A 21,591-nucleotide genomic window follows, 5' to 3' on the forward strand; every position below is an offset into this window, starting at 1 on the left:
ACTGGCGCTAAGGTCGCATTGAAACAGAGGGAGAGAAAAGCTTATTGGCTTACCACAGCTGCGGTGTGATGACCGTGTCTTTACAGTTCTTGGCGCAGGAAACAATTGGGGGGGTCTCCCTTGACTGGGCACAGACTCCCAGCTTCTCAGAGACAAACGGTTTCCATAGGGATCCACATCCAGTGTGTGTGTGTGTGTGTGTTTGTGTTTCTTCTTATTAAAGACGTGTGCAGCACGGAAGCTAGAGCATTATGGAAAGTCTAAAAAGTGCTGTGTTTGCCTGTTTCCTTGAATGCGGGCTGTGATGCTCAGCTCAGCTCAGCTGCACTCTCCGGTCGCTCCTCCCTGCAGCAAGAAGGCTTTGAGCGGGAAGAAACCACCGGACTGGATCAAATGCTGGCGGAGGCTAGGACTGATCACAAAACACGGAGGTGGAGTTCCTCAAACCTCGGACTCGGAGCAGCCAAATTTAGGGACCAAAGGCCGGAATGTCAGCATTACTTCCAGAGGCCATAAAAGCCAGATTTACTCTTTATTATCAGGGTCAACGTTAATTGATTATATCAAATTTGTCTTCAGTTCCCCCATCTTTCAACCCTCTTAAACTGCAGAAAGTAACGTTTTTGACTGATGTGAAGTAAAAACCCTTTACAGCAAGAAGAAGAAAAATAAGTCGTCGTCCTAAAATGTGTTAATTTTCCATGTTGAGATTTAAAGATTTCACGTAAATAAAATTTATTTTTTGAAAACTGATAATTATATATGTTTCTGCTGACTAACATAGCTCTGTAAAAATTAATTAATTTAAATGTACATTTTTTTGTACAAAATTGCAGATGTAGGGTCAGTCCACATTTCTGACTGGTTATTTCTTTTCTGAGCATAGATGTGATCAATCCTGTGGTCAGCTGAGAGTAATAGATTAATCAAAAGTCATTTCAGCTCTGGTTGTAAATGGTTTTAGATCTAGAGTTTGTAGCTGCCTGGGAAAATAAAGAAACTGATGTGTACAGTGGGGGTTCACAGGGGCTTAACAATATATTTCTGTCTTGGAGGCCCCTAGGAGGTTAATCCAGTCATGAGAACAGCCATGGAGATCTCCCTTTACCTCCAGTATGCTTATTAAGCTTATTGTTGAAATTCCTCATCAGAAAATATTATGGCACAGACGATGATAGCTCCACTGGTGAACTCAGCACGTCACTGATTATGTAAGGAACTCTGAAGGTCAAACGTAGGGCAATGCTGTACACCAGTTTTGATATTAACAGTGAAAAATGATTCAGTGAATGTGAATGTTTCCTGTAAGAAAACCACCACCCAGCTTAGAAGCTTTTAGCTGCTCCTAGCTGCTTTTACCTCTATGTTTTACCTACACCGTGTATAACCATTGACCCTATGGTTGCCTGGCAACTGCTCTCACCAACCCATCCTTACAGCTAATGAGCACCAAACAAGCTCTCTGTCAGATCCAGTAGTGCAAAGTAACTATGTGGATGTGCAGACTGATGTATTTGATGTGATGTTGTAGCTTGTGCTTGGTGGGATGGAAGTGAGTATTTCCTGCATAATTCAGCTGCTGATCATTCATCCTCAGGTTTCACACCATCCACAAACCCTGCTTGCATATTTTAAAGATGTAAAGAATAAGAAGCTAAGAAGACATTCAGTATTTTAGATTCATATAATTTAACTTGAACTTTAAAATGACAGTGAATGAGACTTCAACAAACTTAATGTACATGTTTGCACATGTTTTTTGATTATTGTTGTACCTCTTTGTTGCAAATAAAGATGTTTTTTAAGTATTTAAGTGGGTGTGGTGTACATTTGTATAAGTTTTGAAGTACTTGAGTTTATATGTCAATTAATACTTTCTACACCACTACAATTCAGATGGAAATCATCTATATTTTTCTACCAGTACATGTCACAACTATAGTTACTATAGTTTGTCCCTCCTTCATGAAACATATTCCTATGGAACTTTTTTGGAGAGGGTTCTGTGTATAAATTAACTTAAATAAGCAGCTTAAAGCAGCTATTTGGACAGATGTAAACACGAGAGGCTGTGTCAACTTGTTAGCAGAGTGATGGGGGATGCATTACTGATTTGAAATTGATTACCTGTCAACCTTATGTCAAACTGCCCTCAGTACAAAAGCAACAACAGAAGGAAAAGCAGCAAATCCTGCATCCTGGTGATGTAAGAGGTGAGACAAGGTGACCTCAGTTACACCACAGTATCAGTGAAAGCAGCATACACATACTTATCCTGTCATACTGAATAAAGAAAATCAGGCAGGTCAGTGTTAGGGGGTACAGTTACTGTTTGAATGCTTGAATAGGCAAAGTGACCTAAGTGACACTGTGTGTGATGGTTTGGTGCTCATTAGTGTGTTTTACTCTGGTGACATGGTATCTTAGAAACTTGTATTCTCCTGGGATTTTCACACACAGTGGAAGGTTTTATGTGTAAAAGTAACTTGAGAAGTCAGCCTACAGGTGAGGGGAGCTATAAACTCTTCTCATCTGTCTGTGCCTTTCTCAAAAAAGGTTGGATATCATATTTCATGACTTGTATACCCGCTCTGAACTCAGACATGCTCCAATTTAAGCTTTCCGCTGTCTCACAGCTTGCTATCGCCAGAATAGCCTTTGTCACAATTGAACATTCTCATTCTCATTTTTCCTATTGTAGTGCAAAAGGGAAACTTTATCAAACCCACACTGTGTGGTGAGGCAAAAGACAGTTCTTGAATTACAAGTCTGTAAGTTAATTTTGGTGACAATAGACCTACTGTTTCTGTTGTCTGTTTGAGCAGCGCTGTGACATAAGATACACTTTGCTGTTGGCTGTTTTGCACATCCATGAACATGCAGGTGAAAATGTGCTTTGACACCGTTGGAGAGGTTAATAATCCCAGCCAGTATAACATGAGTCAAATCACATTTAAAAGATCATATTTATGATATGTTGATATCTAATGATGGGAAAAACAAGCTGTTATACTGTCACTGTGACATGAATCAAATCACACTATTTATGATAATTTAGAGGCCTTGCTATCGCCTGTAACAGATGAAACAAGATAAATCAGTGACAATTATTAGGATAGCGTTATGTATCACTGTAGTGAACCTGTCCTAAAACAGGCATTTGCACATCATTGGTTCACTGTACTATTATCAGAAAGAAGCTTTTAATCAAGTAGATGGGAAAGTGTTACATATCATACATATTATAAGACCTCCATGGTTGCGCCATATGACATTGCGCAGTTTGAGGACAGTTCTCACAGAGCAGCATGATGAAACAGGTCAGCTGACTGATGACGTTTGACGGGAGTAACTTTACTGAGAGGAAGCACATTGGTGAATCAGTGGCGAGTGAGCCGGCGGCAGGGACAAAACCAGAAGAATTACGAGTCTCCTAAAGTCCGTTGAATACAAATCAATAAGGTAAGACGATGATCATCAAAATATAGAGCTTTTCTGATTGTTGTGTCGAGTGTAATCTCTTTTCATGCGACTTTAATATGTCTTTGCCGGATCCTTCCACGGACAACGTGGTGGTCGTGGTGTTTCCGGAGAATTCCCGGTTATTATTATTATTATTTTTTAAATCTGATAAACCGAGTCAAGTGTGTAATACAACGTCTCCATTCTTATTACATTCGACGCTTTTATAGCTCATACTTAGTTTTTTGACAGGTCTTTGTTGAATATGAATTTTTGACATTGGCCTGTCAGAGACACCGTATGTTACCTGTTTTCTTCAAATCACAAAGACCGTGAGCATACGGAGGCACTGCTGTTGTTTCCGAATAAAAATTATGTCATTTCCAGAAAAGTTATCTAAAACAGTTTTGTAACAATGCCAGCGCCGTAATGGTTGCGCAACTTGGAAGCGAGCTCCCCCTATTGGCTGAATGAGGGTATCATTTTTATTCTTCAAAAAAGCAGGAGTCTTATAATGGAAGTAACTAAACATAAATAAGTGATTACCAAAAATATAAGTCGGTGGTAATTAAAAAAAAAAAAATTCCAGTTCTAATGAAGCAAATAAATGCAGTTGTCCTGTGTGTGTGTGTTTCTTCTTCATAGGAACCATGCCTGGAGACATTAATAAAGGCAAGAAAGCATTTGTCCAGAAGTGTGCCCAGTGCCATACTGTGGAGAATGGTGGAAAGCATAAGGTTGGGCCCAACCTTTGGGGTCTGTTTGGACGCAAAACAGGCCAGGCAGAGGGCTACTCCTACACTGAAGCCAACAAAAGCAAAGGTAAGTACCTCTACATGTGTATTCAGAATATAAGAACAGTCCTAAGAATTGTGCTGTTTAGCTAAAATGTGGTTCTCCACTGCATCTGTTCACTTTTATTCTAGGCATTATCTGGGATGAGGACACCCTGATGATTTATTTGGAAAACCCCAAGAAATACATTCCAGGAACAAAGATGATCTTCGCTGGCATCAAAAAGAAGAATGAACGTGCTGACCTTATAGAGTATCTCAAGTCTGCAACTTCATAAAGGATTCTTCATCTGGGCTTCTTTGCCAGTTTTTGTGTTCAAGAGACCAGGACTTGTCAGTCTTTCAAAATCAAGCAGAACAGTCTGAATGGTGTCGGCATAAGTTGCCATCTTTGTCACAGCTGTACCTCTTTTTCTGATACGATCCTCCGGTGCGGTGGAATAAATTATATCCCCTGGTTTTAACAGGTTCCTTTTCTAACATAAATTATTAAACCATATACTGTTTATTATGACTGTAGGGACTGAAAGCTGTGCATGTTTGCTAACTGACTGTCTTCCAATGTTGTGTTTCTCCATAGATTCATGGTTTATAATTAAGTTGTCTTAATCATTTTCTGGTCCAAGAATGAATATGCCTTTCTGCTTCTGATTTGATGATACCTCAACAGTCTTTTATTATGTCATTTTTGAATTTGCAAGTTGAATAAATCTGACACTAAATATTATTTTTGAACTGTGTTTAACTGGTGATGCTCCCAGAACTGAATGTGTGGTCAATATTAGATTAAATATGGGGTGTGGGTGATCATGGCAGGCTATAATTATTATCCTGTTTTAAAATTAGAATATATACATATGCAGGTCTTAAATTCTCTCCACCAGGGAGACAGATATATATTACTTTATCTGTTCTCTGCATATATATATATATATATATATATATATATATGTACACACACACACACACACACACACACACTTCATGTAACATGATGCATTTCCTGAGGAGAGCAGCCTCTCCCTCCAAATGAAGTAACTTGAAATATGTAGCTTTTAAGAATCAACTTGAGCTTGGAAACTGATCTGTATGTTATAAATGCTGCACACTTTTGAGTATGTTGGTTATACTTTTACGTTCTTTGACCTCAATTAAAGTTGGAGAAGATCCTGCATGTTCACTGGTACTGTTACTGAGCGTATTGGATCACTGCTCATCAACAAAAGCTACACAATATGGTTTAGGACTAGAGGGACCTAAAAGACTTTAAAATTTGCAATTTTAAGAGATCACAGGACAAAGGTTTTCCGTGTTGGGATGTCCATTAAAGACTGGCTTATCCATCAGAAATGAACCACATGGCTACATTCCCAGTTCAAGTTGTGGAGTATTGCTCCCTCTAGCGTTCAAATGTCACACCTGCACTCAGATAATGATTTGTATGTATTGTATGAAGGAATTTGATTTCCTGACGCTCTTTTGCCAATAAAAGTCGCTGTTACGTAACTTAATGATACTGGCCACTTCAGATTCCACACGTGTTAAAGTTTGGCTCATGTGACTTGAGTGTACTGTCAAGTTGCAGTATTTATTCATTTATTTATGCTATGAGGCACGTTTCTTCAGGTGGCAGTCAGTCCCTTTGAATGCTCTTTTGCTTTCATGAAACCAGTGAACGCAGTGAATTTTGACTGAACGACTAAACATCCTCCACTGTAATCCACCATTTCTATATGTCTAGAAATGGTATATGTCATATCATGCATCCGATTTTGTGCACGCTGACGATGATGGATGAATTTGCCCTAGTTATTAACATCCACGGCGTCTTCATCCTACTTGGAGCGCCTCTGTAAGGAGGGCAAGCGATTCAAATGGCCAGAGGGGCTGACTGCTGAAGCAACCCTGAGCTCCTGTCTGTGTGACGAAGCGAGCGTCAGCGGGACAGAGCCAACCACAGCCAGCGTCATTTGCACACAAGAAGACACACACGACGGTGTTGCTCGGTAGTGGCTCTTAAATTTCCCTATGCTTGTGGTGTGATCGTCTACGCGAGACTGATTTTGCCTCCACGCCGGCTTGTATAGATTTGCTTCAATGATCTGAAATTAAGTTAATGTGTGGGAGATGCTGTGGAGGGATGTACCGGTGCGCAAAGGGAGTCTCCATCCTTCTCTCCACAGAGTAGAAACTGGATATGTAGTCACAGCTTCAGGGGTGTTCCCAGCATATGCGCCTCGGAAGTTGAGGCATTCAAGTGATTCGCTACTTTAAACCTCCGTAAAAGCCTCATAGATGCAATTTCTCTGCGCGACTTCATGGATTTGGTTCGTTGAGGACCATCTGAAGAACAGACATGGCAGTGCCAAATATGGTGTTTTCTGACGTGGAAAGTTTTCTGGACTCGCATCCCGAGTTATTCGAGGACTACCTGAACAGAAAGGGGAACCATAGCATGGTGGAGAAATGGCTCAAGAATCACCGGGCGAGCAAAAGTCCGGCGGCTGCAGCTCCCGCCGAGCCGAGGGAGGAGAAGAGCAACGCGTGTAAAGACAGCTGGGCGAGCAAATGTGACGGTCTGCAGCGGAGAGCCTCGCAGAAGGAGCTGCGCAAAACTTTTGCCAGATCAAAGGCCATCAACGTCAACAGGACATACGACGAACATGTTAATTCCAGGGCCCAGGAGCCGCTTACGAGCATGAGGAGGAGAGCTCTGCTGAGGAAAGCGAGCTCTCTGCCCCCGACCACTGCGCACATACTGAGCGCGCTGCTGGAGTCCAGGGTCAACATCCCCCAGTACCCGTCCACAGCCGTGGATTTTAAATATTACCTCAAAGAACATAGCGAAAGAGAGTTTTTCCTGGAGCTCGTAAAAGACATTTCTAACGACTTGGATCTAACGAGTCTCAGCTACAAAATCCTCGTGTTTGTTTGTATTATGGTCGATGCGGACCGGTGCTCTCTATTTTTGGTGGAGGGAACAGGCAACAAGAAAACACTAGTGTCCAAATTCTTTGACGTGCACGCAGGAACCACAGTTTTGCCTTCAATGAATTCAGACGAAGTTCAGGTTCCGTGGGGGAAAGGAATCATTGGATATGTGGCTGAACATGGAGAGACAGTGAACATTCCTGACGCTTATCAGGTGCTTGCATGCATGCGTGTATGTGTGTTTGTAAGTGTATTTGCATGAGTCACAGAAAGAGAGAGGGGCAGATGAATTTCATTCAGTCTGTCATTTGTCACAGTCAATTGATCATCAATCAACCCGTGTAACAGCTGAGTGCACGACAATCAACACCAGGAGTCAGCTGGACAAAGCCTGTGTCAAACCACAAGTTCAATCAAAACATCACTGTCTGATACAAATGAGGCAATGAAGGAGATGTCTGATCATGTCTTTGTAGTTTTTATGCAATTTCCACGTGTTTACCTTGAGTTTAAAAAAGTAAAGCAATACAAGATTAGATTAAAGCTGCAAAGACACCAAATTGCTTAATGATGCCAACAGCCCCTTCTCAGGGTAGAAGAAAAGTCTAAGCAGACCTGTTAATGGCTGAGCAAATATTTACAGTAGAAAGGAAGAGTTACATTTCCCTACTGTCCAAACACAGCAGCTACCTGAGCAACACTTGTCAGACACTTGTCCAGGCAAAATGTTATAGAGCAAAAACCTCAAACCATGCTGTCATCTATCATACCGCCTTCTCTTTTAGACCTGGGAGTCCTGAGGAGTTACACATTTTAGTGCACTGTCATCTGAAAATAAAAAGAGAACTGCTTTTTTTTTTTTTTGCAAGAAGTGCTTACACTGTGTCTTCATTTTCTACTGTCCATATGGATTTCAGGATCGTCGCTTCAGTGATGAAATTGACAAGCTGACAGGGTACAAAACCAAGTCGCTCTTGTGCATGCCCATCCGCAACAGTGACGGCGAGATCATTGGAGTTGCTCAGGCCATCAACAAGACTTCAAGTGGAGAACTCTTCACTGAAGATGATGAAAAGGTAATTTTATCTTTATGGTTGTGAGTGAAAATGCTGAATGAGTATCACATGCCACCATAATGCATTATATGTATCAAGCTTCTTGCTTGGCATGTCCATAAGAAATCAAGATAATTCTTTTTTTTTTCTTTGTTTGGTTCTAATATGTTGTCTCATAACTAGCTGTTATCCTCCACTAAAATCCCCCGCAGTGTCTCAATCCAACAACTTTATCATGCTCAAGACAGGCTAAAATAATACTTGGATCAGTTGTAACTGAGACTATTTGAGTAAATTAATTAAAAGATGGATGAAATTACACCTTTAAAATGTTTACATACTGTTTACATACTATACTCACATGCGGACGACTAATAGAATAGAAAATAGGGGGACATAAGATTTGTACTTGCCCATTGTGTTGATTTTCTCTTATTACAAATAAACACATGGTTCTATGGTAATATGGTAGTTTGGTCACAATTTTTAGCTGCACTTGCAGGAGGGCACAAGGGATAGCAGTGTCAACCGGTCAGTTCACCCCTTCGGTCCCCACAGAAAAGAGATTTTACACAGTTAGTCAGGCTCCCCAGAGGATGAATCACAACGACTAGTGATCTTATGACTTTTCCTCTAGCTCCACCATGATGTTGATGTTTTTCAGTTTGTGTGAAATGTTTCTGTATGTGTAAATTCTCCACATTTATGTTGAGTGCTTAACATTTTTTGTTCAGAGTAAAATGTTTCAACAACTCTTGGATGAATTGCTGTGTAATTTGGCACAAACATTAATATGACATACAGAAAGTTTGGAGATTCCCTGACTTTTCCTCTAGTGCCATCATCTGGTAAATTTAAAGTTGTCTGCTATGTTGGTTTAGGGACACATACCTGATTCTCATATGCATAAATAGCATGTGTGCAATGTTATGTTATCATGCTAACACACTAAACTAAGAGAGTGAACATGGTTAACATTACTTGCTACCCATCAGCATGTTAGCAATGTTATTGTAAGCATGTTGTCATGCTGACATTAGCATTCAGGCACAGTGGTGTCCAAATAAAGCTTTACAGAGCTGCTAGCGTAGCTTTAGACATTCAGTCTTGTTATTGCAGCACAGTGAAGTGAGGTGCAGAGGAAAGAGTAGGCTTCAAGTAAATGCTCATTGTCTTCATGATTCATGTGTGGCATTTCTAAGATAGTGTTCAGTTTTTTTTTAGGGTGAATAGTGTTTTTTGGCAGGGCTCTGGTGATGTGAGCAATCATTTTTCATTGATGTCAATGTTGCTTCAGTCGCAAGTTTGCAATAGTAGATATCTTGATCTTGAAAGATATTTCATTTATTTCATTATTTCATTCATTTGTCATATTTTCTTTCTTTAATACAGTAATTAAAGGGTTTGATTTATTACTACATTGTATTTTACCCACAGTAATCTAAAAAAGCATATTTCTGATTCTGATTTCAAATCAATATTAATTATAGTAGATTTATGTATATGACTTCACATTAACAGAGCAGTACAGTATTTTCAAAAATGTTTTCATGTGGGTACCATGAAAACTGGAACAGACTGGACAGCACATACTGTGATGGTAAAAGAGTGTCATCACTACAGTCGCCATTTGGGGAATAGAGAAATGTGGTCAAAAATATTAAACCAGTTTTGTTATTTACTGGAATGGTTTCAGAAACTTTGGTTGTTTTTTCATAGCATAAATCAGATTTTATGTGTTGTGTTGGTAACAACGCTGAAAAAGCAATGCCTTCACTAGAACGGATGAGCGCTCTTACCTGGGATACTCTCCCCATCACATATTGCCCTCAGCATCTGAATGTAGCTCATGCTATGCTGTCACATGTGTCTTTTCTTCTTACATCCTCTCATTTCAAATCAAATATTTCACAAGCAACACTAACTGCATGTATGTTGTCTGATAAACTGCCCGTTTGCTCTTTCTCTGTTTGTTCCTGTGTCCACTCTGAATGTGATATTTATTATTTAAAGAATTCACCCAACTCCCTTGATGAGAGTTGGGTGAATTCTGTCTGTCCGTAGACAGAGTCTCAGCGCTCAGTTATAGCTGGGTCATAGCTCATGTCTCTCAGCATCATCTAATTTTCCTAAGGCAGTATCCTCCCTCCCTGTTGTAATATCACCAAGAATAACAGCTTTACAAGTGGTTCAGAATGTCTAATTGGTTAGTGCTTGTACGCTGGGTGTCTGTCTTTAATGTGGATTTAATTTAGATCTAATTTAGAGCATTTAGATTTCACAATTTAACTAATTTTGTATGGCTGTTAAGGAGTTAACACCAGCATAAGAGGACTTGTGGTGAAGTGTTGGGTACCTTAAATATTCAAGTGGAGCTGCTTAGTGGCCAACAGATCAGACTGGTACTAGGCAACTTCCAGGCGTGAATGCGTTTTCTTGTGTGTATGGTATGGGACAGATCTGGAGAGAACCACGGAGACTGAAGGATGCTCTTGGATGGTAACTGTTTATCATTTTACCCCTTTGTGAATCAACTTGACCTGTAAAGAGAAAGATGCAGATGTTAGTGAATGGAGTATATTAGACAAATAAAATATGTCAAGTGGTAGGTGGGGGTGTTCCACATCCCAGCAATCCAGATAGTCTTTTCTCTCTGAATGATTGTTTATTTGGCTTATCGCCATCATCACAGAGGCACGAGGAGCACGTGTTTGTCTGTCGGCACTCTTGAATAGATGTAGCAGAGAGGCAGTGACAAGCACACACACAGAGTTGTTCTCTTTTTGCAGCTCTGAACCCCTGAAGGGCAGAAAAGATGAAACATGAAAGCACAAAACTAGCTGTGCTCTTATTTCAGAGTTAGATATCACTGTAGCAAATGACTGTAGTTTTTTTATTTATAGTATGTTTTTCTCCTTTGGAGCTCTGCTGTCAAAATTACATCTCCAGATTCTATCCATCGTTCATAACAGATGAAGATTAGAGATTCTTTTTTCTTTCCCTTGTTTTGAGTATGTTTCACGTTGCATCAACATCACACTAATGCTTGGGATGGCTACAGCTGAATTAGTAATGAAATGCAATGTTAGCATTACAGTAAGCTCCCTGCATAGCACAGCTGCAGCTCTGCTTTTATGGAAGACCTTGTAATAAGAAAATGTATCACAGTTTTCAAAGCATTAAATGATATTGCAATAGCAGATGTCATTAGACTTTAGTGTGGCTCTATTAAAACAAATGTGGTTTGCTACGTACTGAAACTAGGATATTTGAACACATTATATTGCAGGTTTTAAATCCCATGCTGTCTTAATTGTGTTCCGTTGATACCCTGTACAACTGCAGTCTTTGAATCTTTTGGCGAGTTTGGATAATGGTTCAACCCATGTATAATTGCACTGCCTCATTATCTTCTGTAGAGGAATATAACCATTGACTTTATTTAAGTGTATAAATTTACATGAATTGTTTTATTCACAGATATTTTCACAAAATCTTCTCCTAATACGTTGCTCCATGAAGGGTCCATCTGTCAAAATAGTTTGTCAAGTGTGTGGATTGATTGGCAAATAGCATTCTCCCCTCACTGCTGCCCTCCTTCTGGCTACATGACTGCAGGATATCAGAAGAAGTCAGATTTATACAGTACATTACACCAAATTGGCTCTTAACAGCACTGTTTATATGACTGCAAAAAGTCACAAAAATCCACTTTAAGATTTTCAACGCGTGTTTATTTGAGGTAGTGTGCGTGTTCCACAGATAAAATGTGCATAATAGTGTTCACTTTAACCAATTCATCCAGGAAGTACAAAATGTCTAGCTGACCAATAACCTCCACCACTGTGATGTAGTTCAACATCACTAAGCAGATAGTACACCTGGTACAAACCATTTAAAATAAACTAAATTAAACAAGCTCTGATCCAGTGAGAGGATTTTTTTGGTGAGGACTTCAAGGATAGTCTGTAATTCTGGAAGAAAAATGCTTTTTGACACTAAAAGAAGGAAAAAGATATTCCAGTTTTTCCACCAATTTTGATTAAAGAAATAACATAATAATTAACATTATGATTTGTGGGATCTGCAGGGAATGTCTAATAAATACTAACTAAATTAAAGGTTAAGCTTTGCAAATGTAAAAATTCAACTTAAACTGTGAGTCTTCAGTTGAGTTGCAGTTCCTCAAACAGCTTGATTTTGCTTTTAAGGCACTATGTGTGAGATTGTGAAGCGATTTTCATGTATTAAACACTTTTTTATTGCCAATGTGTGATTGCAAAGTAAAAAAAAATAGAAAATTGAAGCCTGTCTGGCCAAACTGGAATGTGACCAATGTTGGGGGGAAAACATGAAACAGATCAGATCAACATGAACAGACAGTTCAGTGTCGCTAAACACACAAGCATGAGCTACAGCATGCTAACTGCAGTTCACTGAACAGCCATCTGAATGTTACACACAGAGCATTTAAGTCTCTACAGAGGAGATAAATCAACTTGAGTCTGAAAGGTGAGAATGTATTTTACGTTGTGTAGGTGGATCAGCTAATCAATGAAGAAATGTCTATATGCAATACCTTACTAAATACCTCCAACAGTCACAGGTTTTTACAACCATTGTTTTTAGAAATTGCCGCCTCAGAAAACCATGAGCGCAGCAGATAAAAAATAAGCAATCTGCATCTTGGTTAAATTTTCTCAGTCAAGAAATTAGCATGTGTGAACAACCTTGTGTCGTTGCCAAAAGGGGCTGGGGTTCCCTTGAGGCTCTCGTAAATAAATCAGTGACTAAATCTACCTTGTTCTACTGTTTGGTCTTAATATCAGATTGGGGCAGTTTTCACTCTAGACTGCACTATAGTTTCAATGAGTTACCTGTTGCTTAATATTTCATGTACAACTTTTCTAATTACATTTTTAATCTTTTTTTAAAATTAATTTAGGTGTTTTTCTTTTCACATTTAGTTAATACTGAATCATAAGAAACAATTATTATAAATTATCAACACAAAACATACTCATAACCAATCACATCACAGTTTCTCTTCTGAGAAAAGGTCATATTTCTCTTTAGGTGTCAACAGTGAGTGTTTACAAAACTTGATCTGTCTTGATGTTACTGCACTGATGCAACATCTGCTGCTTATTTATTGTGGCCTCTCTTTCGCTCCTGGCTTTTTTCTGTGTAGCTGTGACGTGTAGTACAATTTAATTATTTATGGATAATAGCTATTGAGCAGTACTACTGGTGTGGTACAGTGTTTATTAGCTGTGTTGTATTATTACCATATCACAGCTAGTCAATTCAGTATATTTCAAATGCTGCATTTTGCTGTATGAGATATAATTTGTAAACTGTATGGTGGCATTCTTAAGAAGAGAGAGAAACTGGGTCATTCATTTTCACTTGATCTGTGAGGTATATTTTATTACACAATATTCATGTTGCTATTTATGTAGATAGTCATGTTCTGAATTTATCACTGACGTGAGATTTGTTGAGGTGTAGATTCCTGTTGCATAAATATTTGATGTCACCTTCAAAAGCAGCAATCATTGCTAAGTGTATTTGCAAAACTGCTATGTACTTTGCTGACACAAGCTAGGGAGTCCCATATGAGATTGGAGAAAATGGAAGGCTTCATTTTTTTTATTTTTTATTTTTTTTACTGTGAGCAATTCTTGGCAAAACAATTGCTTCACCTTACCACATGAGTAGAGTGAGCACAGCTTTTTAAACCAACTAGTAGTTGTTATTTACGAGGTATGTGGAGAAAGAAAATGTTGGCTATGTAATTTGTCTTGGTTTGCTTCATATGAAACTCCAGTTGTGCACAAGGAAGTCATTGAGGTTAGAGGAACTGACTGTCCCTGAAGCCTTAGCTGGTTAGTTTCGTTATTAAACCACTCTTTACTGGTCAGTCCACAGGTCTCCAGGGAAAAACATCTTGTTTGTAATGCAACCTTGTATAATGGCCTGCCTGACAGAATGTAATTAGAGAGAGCAGTGCTTTTCTTGGGTTCCACAGGCAGATCCATAGCTAAGATCCCCAAAGTCCAGCTTGCTAATGAATCTGTTCCTGCTGGGGCTATTGATGGCCACTGCCTCTCTGGAAGATCATTATTAGATAATTCCAAAGGACAGCTGAAATAGCATTACGTATGAGCTTATTGCTCAGCATCATCTGTTTTGTGTGTCTGAATAATGACTGAATGAAGAGCATAAAGTTAATTTATCCATTAGCATGACAGAGTAATATTTCATATCATGTCACAACTAGAAATTGTTTTAATTCAGTGATTAAATTTGCACTGAGCCTAATATGAAACAGTATCATAATGTGCACATCAGTGTGACATGCCAGAGCTGAAGAATTCAAATTTTGATGGTGTTGATTGACTTAATAAAGACAAATGGCTCATTTCCATGATGGACAGAACAAAACAATAAAAGCAGTCAAACACGTGTTCATTCAACAAAAGAGTGACAAGGCTTGGGTTTTCCTCTGATTATAAGATTTGAGTTACAGATTACTGAATATTTCTTACCTGCTTTGTGTATATGTATATGTTCCCTCATTCTCCTATAGAATAAACACTTCATTCTTGTTGTAGCCAACGTGCTTTCAGTTCAGATAGTCCTACTATAATTAAAATATGGAGTGAGAAATTAAATATATATAGCTAACCCAAGAGACCTTCTTGATTGTAAAGAGAAATTGCAGCAATTAGAGCAGAGTTCCTCAGCCTTCTCCAGTCTGTGATGCCATTCTAGGTCTACAGTGATCATGAACCCAGCAATTAGAGTTGTCAGGTTGTCAAGTGAATGTATTAATCAATTGTAAGATCATGGAGTAAGCTCAAAATATTTTGCATTTAAATATTAATATATTTTCAATACACATTTTGTACTCTCTACTCAATTAAATCAAACAAATGTAAAACAGCCAATATTAGTTTGTTAATTTTCTCCAACTGCACATCACATCACTCCTCATGGGGCCCAGGAACCAGTGCACTGCCTAAAAAAAGTATTTTTTGAGTACAAGCTTCAAATTCTCAGTACAGTGTTATAAGGGTGTGTTCCTCACTTGTTGATTTCTGGCTGATGAGCAACTGATACATTATCTTTTCCGAAAGGTGAAAGCGATATTCCTGTATCAGGAGCCACAGCTGAGTAACTTCCCATTCATGTATTGTTGTAGTGTCCCCACCCTCAGATCACACTGAAGGCTGGTAAATATTAGGGGGTTTGTTGTACTGATTGTATTGTTTACACAGTGGCCAGATGCTGAAGATAGATGACTAAACAAAAAGGCAGAGTAAGGAAGCACACAACCTAAATTCTATTGATTCCATGTTATGAGGCCCGAGTGTCTCTCAGAAGGCTACATTGTGGAGTAATTGTAGTTGTATAGAATCCAGCCTGTGTATTCGCATCCCAGCTGTCTTTAGCAGGATGCAGTTCAGCCACATCTCTACATCTTCTCTGGAGGCTAGTTGCATATTGCTGTTCATTATGAATCAACAGTGGGGAGGAAGAAATTAATGTAGCTCGATTCCATACGAGTGAGATGTTGATTCAATTTCAGGATACATATTAGCTTCAGTCATTAAGCCACATCAAATGATTACATTATTTATGTGAAGAAAATATGAGTGAAAAAAAGACATTTATATTATCAGCCCAAGGCACAAGTAAGTCAGACTATTCAGTCAAATGGTAAAATGTCAGTTGAATTGATCTATTTGTCCTAGCAAGTAATGATGCCAATGAAAACTAATTTCTTATTTGTTCCCATTCAAAAGCTAAGTTTTTCTTGGATGAAAATATTACTCACTTTTTTATTGTTGTTGTTGCTGTTTTTTCAAAAATATAACTATATAATATTTATATATATAAATATATAAGGTGCTATCTTCTTGTTAACAATTGTTATGTATCCTTAAGGTCTAACAAACACACTGAATGCATTGCCTTCCTCATAAAACATTTGCAAAGCCACAGCTACATTGTTTACAATCAGTCCTCTTCCTCACTGCTTTTGTTGGCTCAGTGCTATGTTTCTTTGGACACTGCTCCTGATCTGTAGATGGGATTGTAGATTGTTTGAATTGCGTTATGTGTATGCTCTTACAAAAAAAACCAGGGAAGTACTCCTAAAAACATGCTAGTGCTACAAGTGCAAAAACTCCTGAGAGTAAAGATAGTTGACAGGTGCACGTAACATTTCAATGACTGTTACACAGCTACATTAAAAAGTAAAGTCTCTCAGTTGTGGCAGCTCATGTATATGGTAGCTTTTACTTGTGAGATCTGGGACCATATCTGTAAATAACCCTGTTTTTTCCACCCTGTTGTCCACGTCCACAGGTGCTGCAGATGTACCTGCCATTCTGTGGTATTGCGATCTCCAATGCCCAACTCTTTGCCGCCTCAAGGAAGGAGTACGACAGGAGTCGGGTAAGGGACCACAGGGCCAACAAAGATAATACCCCCACACCCCCACACACTCCCACAACCCCCCTCCTCTCATTCCTGGGATCAGCATTACTTCCCTCCAACCCACCTGATGCTGACATTGAGGCTGAGTATTGATCAGCAGCAGCCCACTTGCTGCCACTGCAGTGGGGATCATGGAGCAGCATGCAGCCCTCCATGGACATTTTCTCTGGATCTGTAGGGGGAGGGGGGTGGGGCTGTATCCAGAGAAGGGCCTGGTCCATGATCTAGATCTCCTTGGGAATGTTAAGAGATGCACTAATTCATGTCACACATTGATCTGTGATGGAAGAGAACATAATGAGAACACAGCTCAGTGAACAGAGGAGAGAAATGAGGAGAGCTCCCTTTATGCCATATGATTTTTATGTGCTTGTGTTTTAAATTGGATTGGTATTGCCTTAAATAAAGGGCCTAATTTACTTTTATTGCAGAAATAATCATATCACCCTCTTGGTTTATAGTTAACAACAACAACAACAATAATAATAGTAATAATCATGCTATAACAGCTGAGTGAAGCAAAGCTATTTTATGGGTCCCTGTTACTACTTCCTACTTTTCTTCTTTAGTGGATTTTACAACAGCATTTGGCTCAGTTTGTTGGAAATAATGCTAGTTGTATTTTTTTTTGTTGTTGGTGGTGGTGTTCAGGCACTCTTGGAGGTAGTCAATGACCTATTTGAAGAGCAGACTGACCTGGAGAAGATTGTCAGGAAGATCATGCACCGTGCCCAGACATTACTTAAGTGCGAGCGCTGCTCTGTTCAATTGCTGGAGGACATTGAGTCACCGGTACTGTTTTTCTCTCAGCTGTTCGGCTGTGTATGTCTATCTGTCTGTACATTTGTGCATTTTTCTTAATTTATTATTTATTTATTTATATATATATATATATATATTTTTTTATTTTTTTTACCAGTAAGACTTTTGTCATTTCTTCCAATTCAAATCTCTCAGGTGGTGAAGTTCACAAAGTCCTTTGAGCTGCTGTCCCCTAAGTGTAGTGCAGACACTGAAAGCAGGTACGTATGGTGTTTCAATGTTAAAATCTACTCTGCTCCTAAATAACATTAGACCTGGTGAAGAACATTTTCCATATTCTGACACCAGTAAGTTTTTCACTAAATCACATCTACAGCTTTGTTTGCCTTTGGCACCATGGCACCTGTAAATTCTGAACATAGTCTTGTTTGGATCTGTAAAGCTCCCATCAGGTATAAAAATGGAATATTGTGTACTAGGGGGTAATGCTGATTCTGAATAGAAGGCATACTCCTAAGGCAGAGTCCTAATTAATTGGCTTTTGCTGCTTCTCTCCACTGCTAGGCAAGGCCGAGTGGAGAAAGAGGGGCTTAATATTGTGTGGGATGTTTATGGATGAAAACCAACGCTGAGAGGAAGACAAATTATCCCCCGAGTCCTACACTTGCCATAACTGATATGGTCACTTCAAGGCAGTGGTGCTAGCTGCAACAGTAATCATAACACAAGAAATACCAATAGTAAAAGACATGTAGTAATCAAAGAAATGTGAGTTTGCTCTTCTGGCCAATTTAGTCTTTCTGGCTAAACACACTCTGTGTGGCTAAACACACTCTGGTGTCGCATATGAAATAAATGTCCAGTTTGTGATTTAAAGCAATAAAACTACACAGCATTTCAAATCAAGCTGAAAGGACAAAAGTGCAGCATCTTTGTGATGACCCTAAGGGTTCACATCTAAATAACCAAAGCTGCTGTGCAAGATTTATGTGTGTAATTAGGTGAATAAATTGTGTCAAAAGGCGAGTGTACTGTAGGTTTTCTAATGTGCCTTACAATACCCAGCCGCCCCCATGGGGAGGATAATGTTGAGCGAGTATACAGTGCTGCTAGTGTGTCTGTGGCAGCTAAATGACAGACATGAGACAGAGAAGAGTCAGAGAGGATGAAAAGAGAAAGAGGGAAAGAAAGGACAAGGAGGTAAAGTATCTTGCCATCTCACTCATGAGGTTTATTCCCTGCCGCACTGTGGGCACATCCGCACACAGCCGTATCACTAGATCAAAGGGATCTGACATCTGTGTCTCTCCATCTTTATTCTGATGTTTAAAGGCAAAATGAGCCACACAGAGCATTTACCTTGTTGTGTTTGAAGGTAAAAAGTCAGCAACAGCGCACTACAATAATGTGAATGGGAAGCCAGAATGCTGCTGCAGGTGTTTCTGTGGCAGAGTGTGGGGGCGTTTGGCAATGAGGAAGACAATCACACAATTAACTTTTCATTACTTCATAAGCTGCAGGAGAAGCTTAGTGATATCTACTGTATGAGGAGTTCATTTAATGCAAGTCCACAAGGAGAAATAAGAGTGGCCTTTTGCAAGCTTGCATTTCAGGTGTGAAGGAACATATATCCTTTCTTATTTGACAATACAATAAAAAAGGGCATTTTTTATTTTTATTTTCATGATAACAAAGTTAGTAGCTAAATGAGTGTGTTAGAAAAATGTAAAAGAAAAAAAATCATATCCTTTTTCGTTTGCCTTTCTCCCCTGTTATTGTCTGACCCTAGTTTCAAAGACAGTATGGAGAAATCATCTTACTCAGACTGGCTCATCAACAACAGTATTGCAGAGCTTGTAGCGTCCACAGGACTACCAGTGAACATTAGTGATGCCTATCAGGATCCTCGCTTTGATGCCGAGGTAAACACACAGTAACACTCCTTTCAGATTTGACATCACACAGGATTTTACGAAAATCCAATCCAGGTATTATTCATATTTAGAAGTACAATGTCAATGCAGACTCAGAGCTTGGTACTGAAGATGTTTCACCTGTAATCCAAGAGGCCTCTTTAGTTCCACTAGCTGGCCCGGCACTTTAAACTACTATGGGATGGATGTTTACACCCACCACTTGGGAAGCTTTGTTTGAATGGCATTGCAAATAAGCATTTTGCTGAGAGACCGAAATGGCTTGGGGGACCATCACTGTTGTACTAACATCCATCCCTGAGCTGTTTATCAGTTTATGTTGCTGTCTTAACATTAAACATTCAAGATGATATCATAACAATTCACACCTTTATTAATTGGACTCTCATGTGCCATCTCATCTGACTTTAATAACTCATATGTGATCTTATGGACTCACAGAGCTTGAACATATTAAAAAGGCCATGAGAGAATATAATGGATGAAGCCTCTTGGAAATGCCTTCAAGACCTCACATTAAGTCCAACTGCCTTTGACTTAATACTTAAGTCAATACTAATACTAAAAATTACATACTACCAGTTTCATTTGTCAGCTGTTAATAAATCTGTGATAAAGCCTTTCAAACTAGGAAGCGGTAACCAGAGTGGTGCTGATGCTGGGTAGATCTAAATGAAATCCCACTGTGGCCAGTGTAGCAGTCCGCACTGCATCTAGCTGCCAGCTGCAAAAGTTTGACGTGGTTTGCCTTAAGTAAAAGAGTGGCACCTCTAAATTGTTCGTAGGTGTGAATGTGAGTGTTAACGGTTGTTTGACTACATATGTGCCTGCGATAGTCTGGCAATCTGTCCAGGGTGTACCCCACCTCTCACCCATTGTCAGCTGGGATTGGCTCCAGCTTTTCACTAAATAAAATACAGTTTAAAATGTGAAAAAATATGAATTGAATGAAGAATAGCGGAAATGTGTTTTTTATGAGGATGGATTGTAATCCTTATACTGTATTAACACTCACTCTTTTTAGGCGGACCAGTTCTCAGACTTCCACATCCGCTCTGTGCTTTGTGTTCCCATATGGAACAGCAACCATCCAAATTATTGGTAAGTTAACTAATGTTGCACATCACTGTCATGCTGCAGTACATTTATGCAAGCAGGTACATCATGAAAACAAAGCAGTGACCACTGCATATTGGCAAAACAGCCAGGACCAATGTTCCCCCTAATTTTTCATGTGTCTGAGCATACACACAAACTCCCTGAGAATCACACTTAAATAAGTGGAGACCACCTCTGGAACACAAATGCCACAACAGCTCTTGTGTTTCCACTTTTTGCAAGGTGCACTAACTAAGAGCACACTGCAACAGCAATGTCCAGTCATGCTGTGGCCAGTCTAAAGTGGTAACACAAAAATGGGCACCACAAACACGCAGTGGCATGTTTCATCACCTTCAAATACACTCAGACTCCAAACTTAAAACGCGGTTTCCAAAAGATGCATGAATGGTGACGCTAAGCCAAAGAAAACATTTGACAAACTGTTCCCCACTAAAATACCCTGTAAAGTACCACCCAATGTGCAGACTGCAAAAGCAGAGAAACACAATAGACAAAATCCACACAAGAAAAATGTGAGCACAAACCAAAAGGGATGCTAAACAAGTAAACTCACACAAAAGGTACAGGGTTTAACCAAGTGGAACAGCTTTTTTTTTTTTTTTTTTACATTAAATCCCAAATAATTACAGCTCATTCACAAAAAGCAGGCCTCACACAGGTCATCATGGCAGCTGCATGCTACTCTTCTGACAGGATTTTGACATGTCTAACCTCCTATTCTAAACTACTCCAGTTCTTCTCCATCTGTGGGCTTACTACTTTACCTTACCCATTTATTGTGGCTACACATAGATGACCTGACTAACTAGAAACTAAGGACTAGGTTTGGTATCCTGGATGAGTGCCCATTATTGTGTTATGGCTAGCTCAAACACCAAACACAAACTAGGAGAGAGTTTACTACATTAAAGTTCACTGAAATAAATGAATGAATAACTGAAAACCAGATACCTTGCACCCCAAAGGTGCTGCTGCAGCAGGGTGGAGAGAGTGAAGTGGACAAGAAGGCTGGCCTATATAGAC

General features: G+C 39.3%; 3 protein-coding genes across 7 annotated transcripts in view; 2 read left to right on the plus strand and 1 right to left on the minus strand.

Moving 5' to 3' along the window:
• The window catches only part of osbpl6 (oxysterol binding protein-like 6), a 36,690-nt gene extending 36,033 nt beyond the window's left edge, over positions 1-657 (minus strand). For 3 of the 5 annotated variants that reach the window (XM_051071274.1, XM_018675806.2, XM_051071273.1), the window contains exon 1: positions 54-657. The gene's annotated coding sequence lies outside the window, so the exon portion shown is untranslated. The remainder of the gene's footprint in view (positions 1-53) is intronic. The other 2 variants (XM_018675807.2, XM_018675809.2) reach the window with 2 other exon arrangements.
• A 2,655-nt stretch (positions 658-3,312) lies between these two features.
• Positions 3,313-4,983, plus strand: LOC108882983 (cytochrome c). Its single transcript, XM_018675799.2, has 3 exons — positions 3,313-3,462; positions 4,108-4,284; positions 4,389-4,983. The coding sequence occupies exons 2-3, from the start codon at positions 4,113-4,115 to the stop codon at positions 4,532-4,534; spliced, it is 318 nt and encodes a 105-aa protein (XP_018531315.1). The 5' UTR covers positions 3,313-3,462; positions 4,108-4,112; the 3' UTR covers positions 4,535-4,983.
• Positions 4,984-6,243: 1,260 nt separating this feature from the next.
• Positions 6,244-21,591, plus strand: part of pde11a (phosphodiesterase 11a) — a 37,615-nt gene continuing 22,267 nt past the window's right edge. The window contains 7 exon segments of the mRNA XM_018675798.2: positions 6,244-7,401; positions 8,105-8,263; positions 16,619-16,708; positions 17,402-17,542; positions 17,708-17,772; positions 19,302-19,434; positions 20,471-20,537. Coding sequence (XP_018531314.2) covers positions 6,487-7,401; positions 8,105-8,263; positions 16,619-16,708; positions 17,402-17,542; positions 17,708-17,772; positions 19,302-19,434; positions 20,471-20,537 — 1,570 coding nt within the window. The 5' untranslated portion in view covers positions 6,244-6,486.

Source organism: Lates calcarifer, linkage group LG1, assembly GCF_001640805.2.
Source record: "Lates calcarifer isolate ASB-BC8 linkage group LG1, TLL_Latcal_v3, whole genome shotgun sequence".
NCBI lineage: Eukaryota > Metazoa > Chordata > Actinopteri > Centropomidae > Lates > Lates calcarifer.

What these genes read in the sequence shown, in the direction of transcription:
- LOC108882983 (XM_018675799.2), top strand. Translation starts at nt 4,113, where the DNA reads ATGCCTGGAGACATTAATAAAGGCAAGAAAGCATTTGTCCAGAAGTGT. An exon ending in TGAAGCCAACAAAAGCAAAG is followed by an intron (nt 4,285 to 4,388) that starts GTAAGTACCTCT and finishes CTTTTATTCTAG; the next exon opens with GCATTATCTGGGATGAGGAC.